General features: G+C 38.7%; 1 protein-coding gene across 4 annotated transcripts in view; it reads left to right on the top strand.

Moving 5' to 3' along the window:
* Window positions 1-19940, top strand: part of TFCP2 (transcription factor CP2) — a 44211-nt gene that overhangs the window by 12875 nt on the left and 11396 nt on the right. For all 4 annotated transcript variants that reach the window (XM_007073030.2, XM_007073029.2, XM_007073028.2 and 1 more), the window contains exons 2-5: window positions 13029-13180; window positions 13748-13824; window positions 16084-16189; window positions 19746-19852. In XM_007073030.2, the coding sequence (XP_007073092.1) occupies window positions 13029-13180; window positions 13748-13824; window positions 16084-16189; window positions 19746-19852 (442 nt within the window). The remainder of the gene's footprint in view (window positions 1-13028; window positions 13181-13747; window positions 13825-16083; window positions 16190-19745; window positions 19853-19940) is intronic.

The following is a 19940-nucleotide window of genomic DNA, read 5'->3' as shown; positions in this document are numbered from 1 at the left end:
CTGAGCCAAAGTCGGACGCCCAACCGACTGAGCCACCCAGGTGCCCCGAGTCTTTGTATTTTTATGACATTAACAATTTGATGGGTAGAGGTCAGTTATTTTGTAGAATATCCCTCAGTTTGGGTTTGTCTGATGTTTCCTCATGGTAGATTTAGGTTATGCGCTTTGGGTGGTACTACCTAAGAAGGGATGCTGAGTTCTCTGTGTATCATATTAGGGTACACATGCTATTGATTGGTCCCATTGCTGGCAATGTTAATTTTGACCACTTAGTTAAGGTGGGGTATGCCAATTTTCTCCATTATAAATTTATTGCTTTGCCTTTTGTAATTAGTATTCTGTAGGGGCGACATTTTGACACCATGTAAATATCCTATTTTCAAATTTTCACCAACCAGTTTTAGCATTTATTGATGATTCTTGCCCTAATCAGTTTTCTTTATGATGATTGCTAAATGATGATTTTCATATATATATATATGTATGTATATATTTTAGCTTTATGTATTTATTTTTGAGAGAGACAGAGACTGCATGAACAGGGGAGGGGCAGAGAGAGAGAGGGAGAGAATTCCAAGCAGGCTCTGCCCTGTCAGCACAGAGCCAGATGCAGGGTTTGAACTCATGAAACCCTGAGATCATGACCTGAGCTGAAACCAAGAGTGGGATGCTTAACCGACTAAGCCACACAGGCGTCCCAAATGATGACTTTCTAATTATGTCTTTCCTTCTACATTTACTAGTTGGCTGTCTACTGTAAGAGGGAACTTTCCCTTCTTATTGATTTATTTTTAACAATGTAGTCTCAGATTTTTACTTTATTCAATATGTTGTAATCTTTTACTACCATTATATATCTTGATTAAATTATTCCAGATTTGGCCAGAAGAACCCCTTCAAACTGGCTCTGCACAGAAGCCTTTTATTTATTTATTGTTAAATGTTTGTTTATTGAGAGAGAGCATGAGAGCACATGTGCACAAGCAGGGGAGGGACAAAGAGAGAGAGGGAGACACAGAATCTGAAGCAGGCTCCAGGCTCCAAGCTGTCAGCTCAGAGCCCAACATGGGGCTCAAACTCACTATGAGATCGTGACCTGAGCTGAAGTCAGACGCTTAACTGACTGAGCCACCCAGGCACCCCTGCACAGAAGCCTTTTAAAATTAAGGTCTTGTTAATGTCTGTTGTCCTGAGGTAACTGCTAATAGCACCCTTGTTCACTCACAAAGTGTCCCTATTTAAATGATAAATTATATGATAGTTTATTTAAAATGTAGAGCAGACCATTTCACTTTTCTCCTGGAAACCCTCCATTCATTTTGCATCTTGTTTTGAATTAAAGCCCCAGTTCTGGCATTGATGTACACAGGGTGCCCTTCTGATCATTCTGTCTAGACTCTTTTTATAGCATGCTCTGCCCCAGCCACATCTGATGGTCTTACGGTCCCTCAAATCCTATGCACCTTTCTGCCTCAGGGCCTTTGCATTTGCTGTTACTCTTACTGGAAGTCTTTTTTTTTTTTTTTTAATTTTTATTTATTTTGAGAGAGAGCCCACACATGTGTGCATGCACACCAGGGGGGTGGGCAGGGAGCAGAGAAAGAGAGGGAGAGAAAATCCTAAGCAGGCTCCATGCTATATCAGCTCATGGTTTGTAAGATCAGGACCTGAGCCAAAATCAAGAGTAGAGTTCCTTGGAGCGCCTGGGTGGCTCAGTGGGTTGAGCAGCTGACTTCGGCTCAGGTCACGATCTTGCGGTTTGTGGGTTCGAGCTCCGTGTTGGGCTCTGTGCTGACAGCTGGGAGCCTGGAGCCTGCTTCAGAGTCTGTGTCTCCCTCTCTCTCTGCCCCTCCCCGGCTTGTGCTCTGTCTCTCTCTCTCACTCTCTCTCTCAAAAATAAATAAATAAACATTAAAAAAAATTTTTTTAATAAAAAAAAGAAATAAACACTAAAAAACAAAAGATGCTTAACCAACTAAGCCACCCAGGCGCCTCTCTTCCTGAAACAGTCTTCTGCATTCCCTACTTGCTTTAGGTTTCTGCTCCAATGTCACTTTGTCAGAGAGGTTCTGTAACCACCTTCACATATGATAGCAAACACCTCCTTGTCCTCACCAGTACTCTGCCTACTCTACTCTGCTTTATCTTTTTCCAAACATCTGATATCTTATTCATTTGTTTGACTCTTTCCCCAATTAGAATAAATGCTCCAGGAGAAGGGTGTCTAACAGATAGTTCGTGCTGATTTGTTGGGTATGTGAACTGAATTCACTCTATTTTGTTTCAAAGGCCACTAGCATAGCAGTTTCTGAGGCAACTATTTCTCTTCATCAAAACTGAATTTTTGACACCTGGGTGTCTCAGTCGGTTGAACATCCGACTTCAGTTCAGGTCATGATCTCACAGTCTGTGAGTTTGAGCCCCGCATCGGGCTCTGTGCTGACAGCTTGGAGCCTGAAGCCTGCTTCGGATCCTGTGTCTCCCTCTCTTTCTGCCCCTCCCCTGCTCATACTCGGTCTCTCTCTCTGAAAAACAAGCAGTAAAAAATTATTACGAAAACCTGAATTTTCTTTTTTGCTGTGCGTCTTTTTCACTACTGTTTGCCTTCACTTTTCCCCCTTCAACTGTTACCCATCCATCTCCTAAATCTTCCATTTTTTTGGGTCTTAGAGTTGGTCAGTTGTTACTGACTGTGCCTTTACTTTCCCTGTTACTCTCAGTGTCTTATGATGGACTGTGTATTTAGGTGAGATTCCTCCCTTTACCATAAAATTTACCACTACTTTTTAAAAAGATGGCACCACTGTAAAAATACAAAGAAATGAGTAAGAATGTTTAACTCCAAATTTATGTTACTGTTGCCTCTGGAAGTTAAAGGGGGATACAATGGAGGAAGGGTATAGAGGGCTTCAACTGTTAGTGCTCTTTCTTTCTTTTTTTTTTTAAATGTTTTTTTATATTTGAAAGAGAGACAGTGAGTGAGCGGAGGAGGCAGAGAGAGACAGAGACAGAATTGGAAGCAGGCTCCAGGCTCTGAGCTGTCAGCACAGAGCCCCACGCAGGGCTTGAACTCAGGAGCCGTGAGATCATGACCTGAGCCGAAGTCAGACGCTTAACTGACTGAGCCACCCAGGCACCCCTCCCTGTTAGTGCTTTATTTCTTAAGCTGAGTGGAGCGTACACAGGTATCTGTTAAGTTTTTTTTTTTTTTTGTTTAACCTTCTTGTAAAGTCTGAAATACTGCATAATATAAGTCCAAGAGTGTTTAGCACACAATCGATTGCTGGCTCGCTTTCCTCGTCTTTTTAACTTGTCCTATCATTCCTTGTCTTTTTTGCCAAAGGTCTGTAACTTTGCTTCCTTCTGGTTCTTGCTCTCTTGGAATACTTATGGAAGTTGACCTCTAGCGTTGCCACTCCTTCCTTCTACTTTGTTACCTTCTCTTTCTTTTTTCCACCTCCTCCTGCCCTGCCCTCATTCTTTGTCTGCCTGATTGGCAGTGGTTTCCATTTGTAGCTGATAGCTGGCTCTCCTGATGCAACATCAAACCAGAATCTGGGAGAAAAATAGATTGGGGGCTTTGGATACACAAATTGATGTTGTGATTTTCTCTCACGGCTACTTCATGCTTTGTGTGTACATCAAGTCCGGGTTGATTCAGTCCCTCAGCAGATTTTTATTCATTCAACAAATACTTGAGTGCCTTCTGAATGCTAGGTTTTGTGTTCCAGCTTGATTGTGTAGCTTTGAGTCTTAACCATACACTTCTGTATGTAGTGCTGTGTCTGGTGCCATGGTGATTAAAAGACAAAATCAAGCAACTTTTTGTCCTCTAGTTGCTTATAATTTGCTAGAGAAGATAAGACATGTATTTAAATAGGTATGATACAAGCTAGAAACCGATACATCAGAGCTTAGAGATAAAGTGCTACAGGAGTTTAGAGCATAGAAATACTAAATTCTACCTCCTGAAGGCGTATCTGAAAGAAGAGTAAGATTTGAGCCTGCAAAGATGGAGAAAGAAAATGTTTCAGGCAGAGGAGTTGTAGGATTAATGTAATTGCTGGATTATGAAGTTTGTGTACCTTTTTTTTTTTTTTAATGTTTGTTTTATTTTTATTTATTTTTTTTTAAATTTTTTTTAATGTTTATTTATTTTTGAGACAGAGAGAAACAAAGCACGAACGGGGAGGGTCAGAGAGAGGGAGACACAGAATCCGAAACAGGCTCCAGGCTCTGAGCTGTCAGCACAGAGCCCGACGCGGGGCTCAAACTCACAGACCGCGAGATCATGACCTGAGCCGAAGTCGGCGGCTTAACCGACTGAGCCACCCAGGCGCCCCTTAAATGTTTGTTTTAAAACACAAGAGCAGGAAGGGACAGAGAGAGAGGGGGATGCAGAATCTGAATCAGGCTCCAGGCTCCCAGCTGTCAGCATAGAGCCCGACAGGGGGCTCAAACCCACGAACTGCGAGATCATGACCTGAGCTCATGATCTGAGAGGAAGTCCAGATCTGAGCCACCAAGGCAGCTCGAAGTTTGTGTATCTTTATTCAAAATAATGCTAACTTGTTTTTCCCAGTATACTTAGGAGTTTAAAAGTTTTGGTTGTTCTACATCCTAACCAGTGTTTTATTTAGTCAGTGTCTTAATTTTTGTCAATTAGTGGATGTGGATTTCATTGTGGTTTTATTTGCGTTTTCCTGGTTTTTTGAGTCTGAGCACCTGTTCAACATGTTTACTAGCCATTCATGTTTTCTCTTGAGAAGTAACTATTCAAGTTTTTTTTTGGGGGGGGAGGGAGGGGAGTTGGTCTTTTTCATATTAATTTATAGGAATTTTATTTTTTTAAGTTCATTTATTTTTGAGAGAGTGTGAATAGGGATGGACACAGAGAGAGGGAAAATCGTAAGCAGGAACCTCACAGTCAGTGCACAGAGCCTGATGCAGGGCTCAAACCCGGGAAACCATGAGATCATGACCTAAGCTGAAATCACGATTCAGACGCTTAATCAACTGAGCCACCCAGGTGTCCCTTAAATTTATATTTTTAAAAAATTTTTATTTAAAAGAAGAGAGAGGGAGAGACAGAATCTAAAGCAGCTCCAGGCTCTGGGCTGACAGCCCAACACGGGGCTCGAACCCAGGAACCGTGAGATCTTGACTTGAGCTGAAGTAGGAGGCTTAACTGAGCCACCCAGGGGCACCAAATTTACATTTTTATTTTTATTTTTATTTTTATTTTTATTTTATTTTTTTTTCCAAATTTACATTTTTAAAGGTTACTCTGGCTGCAGATTGGCTGATATTGATAAAAAGATGGTTATTGTCCCTGAGAAGGGTTGAAGTTTCATAGGTATCTTCTGCTCTGCATATTCTTAGAAATGCAGATTACTTCCCTCTGTCTACCTACTGTAAAAGAAAGGGAGCAAATAACAGTTCTGCTCTGATTACATCATCAGCCTAATTTGCAATATCTCCAGGGAATGTGTTGGCCATTTTAGAAGACTAGGCTTTCATCAAAGGTATGGTTTGAAGGAGGAGCGATTTTCATAAGGCTTACCACTGGGTGCACAAAGGGAAGAGAGATCGCTAAGGCCTTTTTACCATTTCATAGGACTAATGTTCTGGTACTTTTAGGATTTTCCCAAAAGTCATTAGCAATTAAAGCCTTAAAAAAAAAAATCTATGCTTGTATTTCACTGCAGCGAGGAATGGGGGACCAAGGAGATTTGGGGGCTTTGAAGATAGGCTTGGTAGTGGGGATGAAATGAGCAAAGCAGAAGAACACCAACAGATAGGTGGTGAGAGATGCTTGTCTGCGAAGAGGGAAGGAAGCGGAACTACATCAAAGAAGAAGAAGAAGAAGAAGGAGAAGAAGGAGAGGAAGGAGAAGAAAAAAGAAAAGAAATGGTAGACATTTTGGACCTGAAAAGAAGATTTGAGGCTCAGCACCACATTAGGGTCTATGTATGGTTTCCCTTAGTCGCAGGAAGACAGAACAATCTTGTTTTCCCCTTTAGGTCCTACTCTGATGGTAGATAATCAGATTTTGAATACTGAAATGGGAGGGTTCCACTTCCTTTATCAAAATTGTCAGATTCCTGGAATATATAACACACGAATATTGTTGCAGTTTGCCGTTTATCACCTAAAGGGGAAGAGTCAGTAATTTCAAATTTAATAAAAGAGCCTGATACTAATGATGCCACAGGTGATATTTTCAATTAGCAGTGTTTTAATGAGATTTATAGGCTGGTCAGAGCTAATCCTGTAATGTAGGAAAAAAAAAAACAGAAAGCAGGCCTATATCTGGCAAATCTCCTGAGGTAGGGCTTTGCTGATTCATATTTCTTTGATTAAACTTTTAATATCTTGCAAGTTTTCTGGAAGTAAATTTGTATCTGAAATGGGTCAGATACTTTTCAGCTTCGAAAAGAAATAAGGCTTGCAGACAGGTTTGAAGTGAGAAGTTTTTATTGACTTTCTAAGCTAAGGAAAAATAAAAAGTGCATTGCTTATAGCAGTAAATAAATAGTGGTTGACAAATAATTCAACAGAGTAGAATGAGGAAGATCCAGAGACTGGGGTAGAGGGAGAGGAATTAGCTTCATTTTTGGGTAAACTTTGAGTATGTAATGAATGACAACTGTTCAAACTGCTGGTCTCTCATAACTGTGGAAGAAATAGAATGGTTTATATCTAGAAGTACTTCTTAAAGTGCTTAAAGAGCATTAAGCCCAGTATTGAGATCTTGAAAAAAGTTCCATAAATACTTTCTGACAAGAAAGACTTGTCAGACGACCAATATCTCTGTCAGGGGCATCATCAGCATAAAATCCAGATACGGTGTTTTTATCTACTGCTCACTTGTCATTTTGATGTCCTACTCATGTCCTACTCACTGGACAGTCTGCATTCCAGGTTTGCAGTTGGAAAGGAGGAGTGCAGTTAAGATACTCAGGTCAGAGTTATATAAAACACCTGCTAGAGATATACTAAGCCTTTTTGAGTTGTATCATTTTTGCTCTGTATTCTATAATGATTCATTTATGCTTGAGTATCTGTAATACTGTAAGGACAAAGAACTGGAAATAAGAAAACAAATAGGTATCTGTAGAATAATGTAGAATGATTTGTTGCTGTTCACAGATAGGAATTTAGACAATGATGCTATACTTTTAAGGGGGACCTTATCTGTACTTGATTATTCTATCCCTGCCACCTAAAATAGGGCCCAGAAGATAGTAGGTGCTCAAAGACTATTTGCTGAATAAATGGGGGGAAAAAAAAAGGAAAGAGATTTACTGATTCAATGTCAAGCTGAGTGTTTTCCCTCTAGTAGTGGTGATAGATATGCATAGATTGAAGAAACTCCCTTTCCATTAGAGGTAGTGTTTCAAGATGGCTCATTGAGGACCTCTGTAAAATCAGATTTTGGTATAGGGAGGTGGTCATCTTCGATGACATGGAGATCATACCCATTATGTTGGCTTATTAAGACATGGAACTAAGTAATTAAGCTAACGATCTGCCCCCCCTTCTGATTTAATTGGCACAGGATATGGCCCAGAAAGGAGTTTTAACCACCACCCCACCATCAATTGTTAATATGCACCCAAGGTTAACAGCACTGATCTTTATATGCCTTCCATACGGATTTGACTCTAATTTAGTAATGCAGTCTACAAGTTACGGCAGAATTTTACTTGAAAACTATTTTACTTCCAAATATTTTCTGACTTAAAAAAGCAGGATTTGGATCGCAGTTTTTAAGACAGTCTTCAGTGTGAATATGCTGGCTGTTATATTTTGCAGCCTTCTTTGTTCCTTTGCAATGGAGAGTTATGTGCTGTATGAATTTAAAAATGAGAGAGCCAAAAGGGAGCTAATAATGAGTTAAGGAAGTACTGTCTGTGTTTACTCTCTGTGTAAGTCTCTGTATTTCTTTGTCTATTAAAGCAGATAATATTCCCTATTCTTGAGTAGCTGAATGACAGTCTGATCTGGAAGACTTGTCTTTTATTGTGTTGTGTTTTGAATACTGATAAAGGGATTGTAAATAAACTTGGTTTAATTTAGTGCAAAGTTTTAAGGGAAAGAGGAGCAGTGTTCTTCAAACTGCAGGTTGTGGTCAACGTTTTCAAAAATGAAGTGCTATAGAAAATACCAAAATTAATAAGTATTGTTTTATGAAACTTATTTCAGTTCTGGGGACACATCCACTGAGTCTTAATATAAAAACGACTTACTTAGGGGAGCCTGGGTGACTCAGTCAGTTAAAACATCTGATTCTCAATTTGGCTTAGGTCATGGTCTCATGGTGCATAGGATCGAGCCCTGCCTGCTTGGAATTCTCTCTCCCTCTCTCTCTACCTCTCCCCTGCTCGTGCGCTCTCTCTCTCTCTCAAAATAAGTAAATAAACTTTAAAAATTTTTTCAAAAAAGTACTTAATGTAAATGGTATTCAGAAAAATTTGAAAGCCATAGGACAAGAGCATGTGAAAAGATGGAGGAAAAGAGGTGGTTGTCCTATCATTCTCTTAATGGGGCCAGAGTCTTTTCTCTCTTTATCTCTCCCACTTTCTTTTGTTTTGTTTTGTTTTGTTTCTTACCCACCTGCTTATTCTTTGGATCTGACCATATTGTTTAAATTCTTTACTGCTGTTTCTTTACCAGAAAGAATGAAAATAAGTGTGTTTTGTTGGCAGTGTAGTTTTTATAAGCATTAATTTGTTTTATTTATTTCTTATTTAGATCTTTAAAATTTGAGTATAGCTGACATATACAGTATTACATTAGTTTCAGGTGTACAACACAATAATTCACCTTCTCTATATGTTATGCTGTGCTCACCACAAGTGTAGCTGCCATCTGTCACCATGCAATGCACACAGTATCATCAGCTGTGTTCCCTGTGCTGTGCCTTTTATTCCTGTGACCTACTCATTCCATAACTGGAAGCTTGTGTCTCCTATTCCCTTTTACTCATTTTGCCTTTCCCCTCGCTCCCTTCCCTCTGGCAACCATCAGTTTGTTCTCTATAGGTCTGCTTTTTGTTTGTTTATTCATTTGTTTTTTAGATTCCAGACAGAAGTGAAATCATATGGTATTTGTCTTTCTCAATCTGACTTATTTCATTTAGCATAATACCTTCCAGATCCATCCGTGTTGTCACAAATGGGAAGATCGCATCCTTTTTTGTGACTTCCCTTGATGCTATGGACAACCTGTCTACTTGCCTCTCTTACTCAAGGAGAGCTCATCAAACCTTTCCCTCTTTCTTCACTAGGCTGTCTCTAGAAGAGGGCATTCAGCAGCTAGTAGGCCTGAGGGGGAAGGTTAAGTAAACCATAGCTGTGAATTTAGTACAGACCATTCAGAGGCTGCCTTATCTGGAAAGAGTAGTTTATGTCTCAGAAGACCGTGAAGCAGCTCTTCATGGAATCCCGGTTACATATAGGCAAGATCACTTCTAATCGTGCTTCTGTTCCTGTGTTGCTTCCACTCAGATGCTTTCTGCTATGTGTTCACTCTCAGGTGTGAATTTCCACTTAGCGATGCACGTATTTAACATACACTCAAGTTATCTTTTTAGCAGGTGAGATTTCTGTATCCTTACATTTGATCACAGATAGGGTGAGATGTCAAACTCTAAAATGATCGCAATGAGGGGCGCCTGGGTGGCTCAGTTGGTTAAGCGGCCAACTTCAGCTCAGGTCATGATCTCAGTCTGTGAGTTCGAGCCCCACATGCTAACAACTTAGAGCCTGGAGGCTGCTTCCAATTCTGTGTCTCCCTCTCTCTCTGACCCTCCCCTGCTTGCTCTCTTTCTCTCTGTCTCTCCCTCAAAAATAATAAACATTAAAAAAATAAAATGATCACAGTGTATTAGTGCTGAATATTCCGGAAAATGCAAACAAAAATGTAAATCACATCAACAAATATTTACTAAGAACAGAAAACAGAAGTTGCTCCTTCAAACAGCTTATGTTTCATTGGAATAAATTAAATATATGCAGCAGGAGCACCTGGCTGGCTCAGTTGGTGGAACAAGGGACTCTTGATTTCTGGGTCATGAATTCAAGTCCCACATTGGGTGTAGAGATTACTTAACAAAAAAAAATCTTTTTTGAAAAATAAAATAAATAAAATCTTAAAAAAAATAAATACATGAAGCAATCAGATAAAGTAATAAAATGCTAAATTATACATTGGTACCAACTACTTAAGACTCCACCAGAGTGGGTTTCCCTAATCCATGGTCCATTTACCCCTGAGACAGAGGAGCAGACTTGTATTTCCAAATCTGTTACGATTTCTTGCTTAATCCATTACTGTCTTGCTATAAACAGGGGCCTAGAACTGTGTTCACCAATGACCTTTAGCCTCCACCTCTGGGAACGTGAAATCAAATGGTATTTTTGATCCACAGCAGAGTAAAAGAAATGCAGTATTGCAAGAACATGAATAGTTCAAATATGTTTGAGGTTTTGGGATCTTAAAAGCTCTGATGAGAAAATATAGCTTTGTGTATTTGGTTTGGCTGTTTTGAGTTATTTAATTTTAGAGGTAGCTTGTAGAATCCGTTTTAAAATTTAAGCATCAAATGACAGTCCTTTGCTTAGTCATGAGGGATTAGGTGTAAAGCCACATTATATTGAGATGACTAGGGACTATTGCTATATATTAACTTTGCTAGGCAGTAACATTGAGAAGAAAAAAATACCCTACATTCCTAAAGGTTGAGTTGTTGCTATGTTGCAAAATCTGATTTGCCTTGATTCCTGATAATCTTCACTAATCTTTCAAAGAATCATCAGAGGTGATGTTTTTGAGAATGATATGTATTGGGAATGGTATGGTAATAAAGTCTCCCAAAGACTACCATCATGTTTCTGAAGTTTTGTAGTGTTTTGCTTTATGTTCTGTACTGTTTGTGGTGGGAGCATTGGTAACTTCCTGACTTTAGAAGTGGAGGAACTGGCATGGAATACTTTTCTAGAAAACCTGTGCTTCTACAGTTTTAAGTAGTCTCAAGGGATCGGTAGTATGTTTACCTGACAAATTAATACAGACAGAAAGAGGGAGTCCTTGCCTTCTCCACCCAACCCCATGCATTTGAGCACAGCACACACACCTCCAGACCTAAGGGGATGAAAGCACGTTTTGTTTTTCTAGCCTTTGAGATACTTCTTAGCAACAAGAAACTTGTGTTCCATAAAAGCTGGTTTGCGTCCCGAGTGCCTGGATTCAACTAATAACACGTAACCTTGCTGTTTAGACATCAGCAGAAAAGAGAAATTTCTTTTACTCTTCCCTTCCCCCTGCTTGTTTTGTTTGTTAGCATTAATACCATTAAATTTTTATTACTCCTGTGTGGATTATTAAGACAATAATCAGAGCATTTTCTGCTTGTTTTGCTTTCCAGTGAAAATTTGTAATGTTGTCTCTAAGATTTACCTGAGTTCAGCCATTTTTCTGTCAATGGTGGTTTTTGCCTGAATGTAACGATTCTGTAATGTTTGGGGAGGATGTTTGTACACTGCTGAGGGTACATTTAAAGAATTTTCGTGTTGCCCACACACTTAACATTGTGTAGACCATTTTTATCTCCCCGGAAAGTTCTCTTGTATGTCTTCCAAGCAATCTCTGCCCTGCCAGGAAACCACTGTTCTCCTTGGTTTTGCCTGTTTTAGAACACCATATAAATGGAATCATACATTATATATTCTTTTTGTGTAGCTTCTTTTGTTCAGTATCGTGTCTGCGAGATTCATCCATGTTGTTGCATTTCTTTGTTTTGCTGAGTAGTATTCTACTGTATGGAATATACCACAGTTTGTGCATCCGTTTCTCTTAATTATAAACGTTTGGATTCTTTCCCATTTTTGCTTTTGTGCTATGAGCATTTATGTACAAGCTTTACATGGACTTATATTTTCATTTCTCTTGGATAAATACCTATGAATAGAATTGCTGGATCAAAGGGCAGATAGATGTTTCCTTTTATAAGAAATGGTCAAACCTTTTTCCAAAGTGGTTGTGCTATTTTACACTCCTACTGGCAAAGAATAAGAGTTCTGGTTGCTCCACATCCTTGCCAACATTTGGGTTGTCATTCTTTTTAATTTTAGCTGTTCTAGTGATTACATGTACAAATTCTTTAAAGTAAAACAAAATACATTTAATTTTGTGGCATGTCTTGAGATAATTGGAAACACTTTTTAATTTGGTACATCTATTAAGATTCTTTTAAAGTTTGGAGCGAATGTTGATCATAACAGTCGGTCTCCAGGATAGGGCCCAGGATGTTCTTTCCCACTAATCCATGGCTAGAGTTTATGAGGGAAGATTACTGTTAATCCTTGACATCAATTTTAGTCCCTTATGGATTCCAAAATACTTTCTTACATATTTACTCTAGAGAGCAGATGCGGTTCCCATTTTATAGATGAAGGAGCGAAGACTAGAGAGCTTGTCTAAGATTTGCGTAAGGCTTTTAGGAACTGAAACACAGCACTTCTAGTTAGCTGTATTCCACAGAATGTAAGCTGACCTTGAAATATACACTGGTCATTGATTTGTCCTTTTCAAGTGGCTTCTAGGAATTCTGAGTCTTGTTTTAGTCCTTAGAGCAGATCAGCTGATGTGGTTATAAAGATAACTGTAGTTGGTGCCTTTCTAAGAACAAACACATTACTGAGCATCCTAAATTGACATTTTGGAACTCTGCATATAATTTTCAGAGCCCTTTTAGGCACCCCTGTCTAGATGGTCTTAGCAGTGAATATCTATCTGTCATTGCCCACATTGTTGTGGTGAGGGGACTATCACAGCAGGTAATCTGAACTGAGTGGTTGGGAAGAAACTTCATCAAAGTGAATAATGTTTTTTGTTTTTTGTTTTTTTTTCAAAGTGAATAATGTTTATAGTTTTCCAAAGCAAATTGCAGTTAAATTGTTTCAGCATAAATCCACTCTTGCACTTCTGTCCAATGTTAATGTAAGTTATTTGTTTTATTTCAGTGATGTCCTTGCATTGCCCATTTTTAAGCAAGAAGAGTCAAGTTTGCCCCCTGATAATGAGAATAAAATCCTACCTTTTCAATATGTGCTTTGTGCTGCTACCTCTCCAGCAGTGAAACTCCATGATGAAACCCTGACATATCTCAATCAAGGTTAGATGCTTCCTTATTTGTTAGTATTATTGAAGATATGCTGGATTGATGATATTTTACTAGGTATACTTATATGTAAAAAGTACATCTTTCTAGCGTGACCTGTCAGAGTTGAAGCCTTACTTCAGAGATTTTCACTTTAATGTCATGTTTAATGTATATTACTGGCTTCTTTTGTGTACTTGCCCATTTTTAGTTCCTGTCTCCCTCTTTCTTTCTAATCCATGGTCCCTGGACATCCCCATTCATTGGTTACCAACCGAGAAGTATTACCTTACCCAGCTCTGTTTTCCAGTTGCGTGGCCTTGGACAAGTTACTTAAACTCTTCACGTTTCAATTCCTGTATCTGTAAAAATGGGATTGATAATAGTTTTGAGAATTGTATCAGTTAATTATATAATGTATGAAAACACTTAGCACTGTGCCTAGCACATAGTAAAGGATTATAGTTTTGTTAATAATACTAATAATATTATACTCTTGTATATTCAGCTGGATTTTATTCTTTGTGCATCTTGCAAAGTTAATTTATGATTAATATAATATGTAGTTACTTTTTCTTCTAGGACAGTCTTATGAAATTCGTATGCTAGACAATAGGAAACTTGGAGAACTTCCAGAAATTAATGGCAAGTTGGTAAAGGTAAAGGAAAATGAGTAAATCATTTCTCTGCGCAGTATTCTTTTACTGACCCTTTTTGGGTAATATTCTTTTGCTTCCATTAAGGGCTTGGTGGTATCTCTTACCCACTACAATTTGCTGGCAGAGTGGGAAGCTGGAATTCCTTTGGCGTGAGAGTGAGCCCCCTTATTCACTTAGATTTTTCACAGCTGCAGAAACAGAAGGCTTACTACTCCATGTCAAAGTAGTCTCCTGGCTCAGTGAAGTTGTTTTGGGTGGAATAGAGTAACCTCCTTGAAATTTTTAGAAAAGCTCCAGTGTCTCTTTGGATACTTGGTCTAGTAACAAGAAAAACAGAAACTGCTGTTAATGAATAGCAGTTATTTTAGTCTAGACTTCGAGCAATGAATTCACAGCACATTTGGGACTGAAGAGTTTGGTCAGCCGCTGTGAAAGTTGGTGGGGGGATATAAATAAGCACCTCCACAAAGCCAGAGTAACAAAAGGGAAGTTGATTGATACAGCCCCTGCTTACCCTCAGTGTCGTGTGGTGGGTTAGCAAGGAGGGAGCTTGGTGAGTTTTTCATATACATCTGAAGACCTGAGCTGGATATTACATGGTAAGAGTAGAAACTTGTAGAAATGCTTCTAATAGGAATGCTTTATACCCAGTCCATCAGGACTGATGTTTAAGCCAAGTATTAAATATGGTACTAGTAACTATAAAGATTATATCTGAGCACTTATAAAATTTACCCCGAAGTAGAATTTGGCATGGTATGATGGGTTTTAGGGTGAAACAGATTTTTTTTTTTAATTTATTTTTGAGAGATAGAGTGAGAGCACAGGGGAGGGGCAGAGAGAGAGAGAGGGAGACAGAGAATCCCCAGCAAGCTTTGTGCTGCCAGCACAGAGCCCGACCATGGGGCTCAAACCTATAAGCCGTGAGATCATGACCTGAGCCAAAAGCAAGAGTCATGCTTTAACTGACCCAGGCACCCATAGGGTGAAACAGGTCTTAGGAAAAATAATTTTAGGTTATATCTAGAAAACTAACTGGAGGTAACTTCTGCTAGTTTTCTTTTGTCAGCACTGATTTTTATTTTTATTTATTTTTTTCAAATTTTTATTTAAATTCTAGTTAGTTACCATATAGTGTAATATTGGTTTCAGGAGTAGAATTTAGTGATTTATCACTTACATATTATACCCAGCGCTCATCACAAGTGCCTGCCGTAATACCTATCACTCATTTAGCCCATCCCCTGCCCACCTCCCTCCACCAACCCTCAGAGTTTGTTCTCTATCTTTGTTTGTTTCATGTTTAAATCCTTTTTTTTTTAATTTTTAATTTTTTTTTTAATTTACGTCCAAATTAGTTAGCATATGGTGCAACAATGATTTCAGGAGTAGATTCCTTAGTGTCCCTTACTCATTTAGCCCATCCCCCCTCCCACAACCCCTCCCGTGACCCTCAGTCTGTTCTCCATATTTATGAGTCTCTTCTGTTTTTGTCCCCCTCCCTGTTTTTATATTATTTTTGTTTCCCTTCCCTTACGTTCATCTGTTTTGTCTCTTAAAGTCCTCATATGAGTGAAGTCGTATGATTTTTGTCTTTCTCTGACTGACTAATTTCACTTAGCAGAATACCCTCCAGTTCCATCCATGTAGTTGCAAATGGCAAGATTTCATTCTTTTTGATTGCCGAGTAATACTCCATTACACACACACACACACACACACACACACACACACACACACACACACACACAGCACATCTTTATTCATTCATCTATCGATGGACATTTGGGCTCTTTCCATACTTTGGCTATTGTCGATAGTGCTGCTATAAACATTGGGGTGCACATGCACCTTCGAAACAGCACACCTGTATCCCTTGGATAAATGCCTAGTAGTGCAATTGCTGGGTCGTAGGGTAGTTCTGTTTTTAGTTTTTTGAGGAACCCCCATACTGTTTTCCAAAGCGGCTGCACCAGCTTGCATTCTCAAGTTTGTTCTCTATCTTTAAGAGTCTCTTATGGTTTGCTTCCCTCCTTTTTTTTCCCTTTCCCATATGTTCGTCTGTTTTGTTTCTTAAATTCTACATACAAGTAAAATCATATGGTATTTTGTCTTTCTCTGGCTGATTTGTTTCGCTTAGCATGATATACTCTAGCTCCATCCACGTTGTTGCACATGGCAAGATTTCATTGTTTTTGACTGGTCAGCACTGACTTTTAAAGGATCCTATTATCATTTGATTGTGTTGCTCCCTTTTAGAGTATATTCCGTGTAGTGTTCCATGACAGACGACTACAATACACTGAACATCAGCAGCTGGAAGGCTGGAGGTGGAACCGACCTGGAGATAGAATTCTTGACATTGGTGAGTTAAGGGAATCTTTTGCCCAGGAAATGCTTATAAGTACGGTCTGAGAATCAGTTTTCTTTACTTCATGTTTACCTTGATTCAGAATGTTTCAGGGGCTCAATTAGCAAAAACCCCGAAGGGGTTATTGACCATAAGCATAAAAAATTACTGGGATAATACCAAAATTGAAGTTGGAACACTTCAGTTCAGTAACAATTACATCCAGTACTTTAGGGTTTGTTTTTGTGTTTTTAATGTAGTTATGGTAAAATATATAGAACATGAAAGTTAGTATTTCAAAACATTTTAAAGTAAATAATTCAGTGCCCATTCACATTGTGCAGCCCTCACTGCATCCATCTCCAGAACTTTTTTCATCTTGCAAAACTGAAACTCTGTAACCATTCAACAGTGACTCCCCATCCCCTTTTCTCCCCAGACCCTGGCAACTACCATTCTATTTTTTGTTTGAATGAATTTGACTACTCTAAGTGCCTCATATAAGTGAAATCATCCAGTATTTGTCTCTTTGTGATTGGCTTGGTTCAGTTAACATAATCCTCAAGGTTCATCCACATAGTGGTATGCATCAGAATTTTCCTCCTTTTTAAGGCTGAATACTATTCCATTGTGTGTAAATACCACATTTTGTTTATCCATTCATCCTTTAGTAGACACTTGGGCTGATTCTACCTTTTGGTGATTGTGAATAATGCAACTTATGACCATGGGTATACAGATATTTCAGTCTGCTTTCAGTTCTTTTGGGTATAAGCCCAGAGACGGAATTGCTAGATCATATGTGATAATTCTATTTTTAAATTTTTTGAGGAACCACCGTACTGTTTCCATAGCAGCTGCACGTTTTACATTCCTGTCAGAAGTGAACAAGGGTTCTAATTATTCTACCTCCTCACCAACATGTGCTATTTTCCTTTTTTAATTTTTATTTTTTTTTTAATTTGAAAATGTTTTATTTATTTATTTTTAATAATTTTTTTTAACGTTTATTTATTTTTGAGAGAGAGAGAACAAGCAGGGGAGAGGCAGAGAGAGGGAGACACAGAATCTGAAGCAGGCTCCAAGCTCTGAGCTGTCAGCACAGAGCCCAATACAGAGCTCAAAACCACAAACCGTGAGATCATGACCTGAGCTGAAGTCGGATGCTCAGTCAACTGAGCCACTGAAGTGGCCAGATGTTTTATTTATTTTTGAGAGGGAGAGAGACAGAATGCAAGTGGGGGAGGGACAGAGAGGGAGACAAAATCCGAAGGAGGCTCCAACCTCTGAGCTGTCATCATAGAGCCTGACGCAGGGCTTGAACTCCCAAACTGCAAGATCATGACCTGAGCTGAAGTCAGAGGCTCAACTGACTGAGCCACCCAGGCACCCCTATTTTCCTTTTTTTTAAATAGTACCCATCCTAATGGATGTGAATTGGTATCTCATCAGGTTTTGATTTACATTTCTGTAATGATTTGTGATGTTGGGCATCTTTTCATATGCTTATTGGCTATATATGTATCTTCTATGAAGAAATGTATATTCAGGTCCTTTCCTAGCTTTTGATTCTGGTTGTTTTGTGGCTGTTGGTTGTTGAGTTGTAGGAGTTCTTTATATATTTTGGATATTAACCCCCTATCAGATACATGCTTTGCAATATTTTCTTCCATTCTGTGTGGATTGTCTTTTCACTGCGTTGATAATGTCCTTTGATGTATAAAAGTTTTAAATTTTGATGTAGTCCAGTTTATGTATTTAATTTTATTGCCTTGCCTGTGCTTTTGGTGTCACATCTAAGAAATCGTTGCAAAACCCAGTGAAGCTTTTCCTGATATGTTTTATAGTTTTAGGTCTTACATTTAGGTGTTTGATACATTTTTCAGTACATTTTTGTATATGGTATAAAGTAAGAGTTCATCTTCATTCTTTGTATGTGGATATTCCGTTTTCCCAAAACCATTTATTGAAACAACTATTCTTTCCCCACTGGTTGGTCTTGGCACCTTTGTCCAACGTCATTTGACCACATATGTGAGGATTCATTTCTGGGCTCTCTCTTGTATTCCATTTGTTCGTGTCTCCATCTTTATGCCAGTACCACACTGGCATAACTTTGATAACTGCAACTTTGTAGTAAGTTTTGAAATCTAGAAATGTGAGACCTCCAACTTTATTTCTCAAGATTGTCTTGGCTATTCAGGGTCTGATATTTTGAGTGTATGTAAAAGGGTTCCCCAAATGCTGCAAGTTCTTTTTTTTACTAATACTTGAGAGCCAGATAGTGTTTGTTTTACCTACAGTAAGAGACCTGGGATTAGAATCTATGTCTCTTGATTTGTAGTTTATATTTTTGCCCCTACTACTACAGAGTAGAATGTTTCTCTTGTTTTTTTTTTTTTTTTGAATTTTTAATGTTTATTTATTTTTGAGGGAACAGGGAGGGAAGTGGGGGGAGAGGGAGACACAGAATCGGAAGCAAGCTCCAGGTTCTGAACTGTCAGCACAGAGCCCAACCCATGCGGGGCTTGAAATCAGGAGCCGCAAGATCATGACCTGAGCTGAAGTTGGACGTTTAACCAGCTGAGCCACCCATCGCCCCTAGAATTGATTTTTCTTAAATCATTGGGCTTAAGGGAAGTTGTTTTACAAATATACATGCAGTCTGTTTTCATGAATGTACTTTTAATCCTGCCATCTGTGTCTTTGATCTCCTACTGGTCTTATCTCCTACTGGGAAACATAATTGTTAAGCAAATCTAAGTACCTACTAGCTTTACCTAAGAAAATACCGATTCTCATACAGACATCCTGATATCCATTTGATAAATTGACCTTAGGATGAATCCAACACAACTAACATTGTGGGACCCACTTAATGCTTTGTTGTTTGAATCGACAGTAAAACAGTAGTATGGTTAGTATTAGTTGTGATAATATCAGCCTGGCTTTATCTCCCCAGTTTGAATATTAATAGGAGTCAGGAAATGATATTTGAGTGAGTATATGCTATGTGGAATGGAAAGCAATTCTGCCAAGGCTCATTCATTTTTGTTTCCCTCTTGAGTATCAGATTTGTTGCTCTGTTACAGGATTATTTGATGACTTCAAGGCCAGCATCGATCTCTGTTAAATTTTTCCCATTTCTTTCTGTAATACAATGCTTCTGCCTTTATTCAGACACTCTGCTTTCTCTTTCTGTAGCAGTCTTCTTAGTGTTCTTCTATCAGTAACACTAACCTTAAAACTGTAAGTGAAGCAGATTATATTACAATTTTAGAACTAGTGTGTAGACTACATCTATCTTTAAGTAGAATTTTGGCAAATTAAAAGGAAACTGTGTTTAAATTGTCTTATTTAAAAAACCTTTCAAAGTGGAAAAAAGATACTCAGAAGGAAAGTACTTAGGTCCATTTTAGCTCTAATCAAACCCTTTTCATTGGCAAAAAGAGGTTTAGGATGTGATACATAAAAATCTTGGTAACGAGGACCAATAATAAAACAATGGTACTTTCTTATTTAAACCCAGTAGCCCTCAGAATTGTTCAATGATTACCATTTTGTTTCTCAGATATCCCAATGTCTGTGGGTATAATCGATCCTAGGGCCAATCCAACCCAACTGAATACAGTGGAGTTCCTGTGGGACCCGGCAAAGAGGACATCTGTGTTTATTCAGGTAGGGCCTTGCAGATGGCCTTCCGGTGATGAAGAGCATTCTTACTCCCAGTTTGTTTCTTAAAGGATAAAACATGTTGCATTTGAAA

The sequence above is a fragment of the Panthera tigris genome, chromosome B4 (assembly GCF_018350195.1).
Source record: "Panthera tigris isolate Pti1 chromosome B4, P.tigris_Pti1_mat1.1, whole genome shotgun sequence".
NCBI lineage: Eukaryota > Metazoa > Chordata > Mammalia > Carnivora > Felidae > Panthera > Panthera tigris.
The sequence above is the reverse complement of the archived record's forward strand: the minus strand, read 5'-3'. Positions and strand labels throughout refer to the sequence as shown.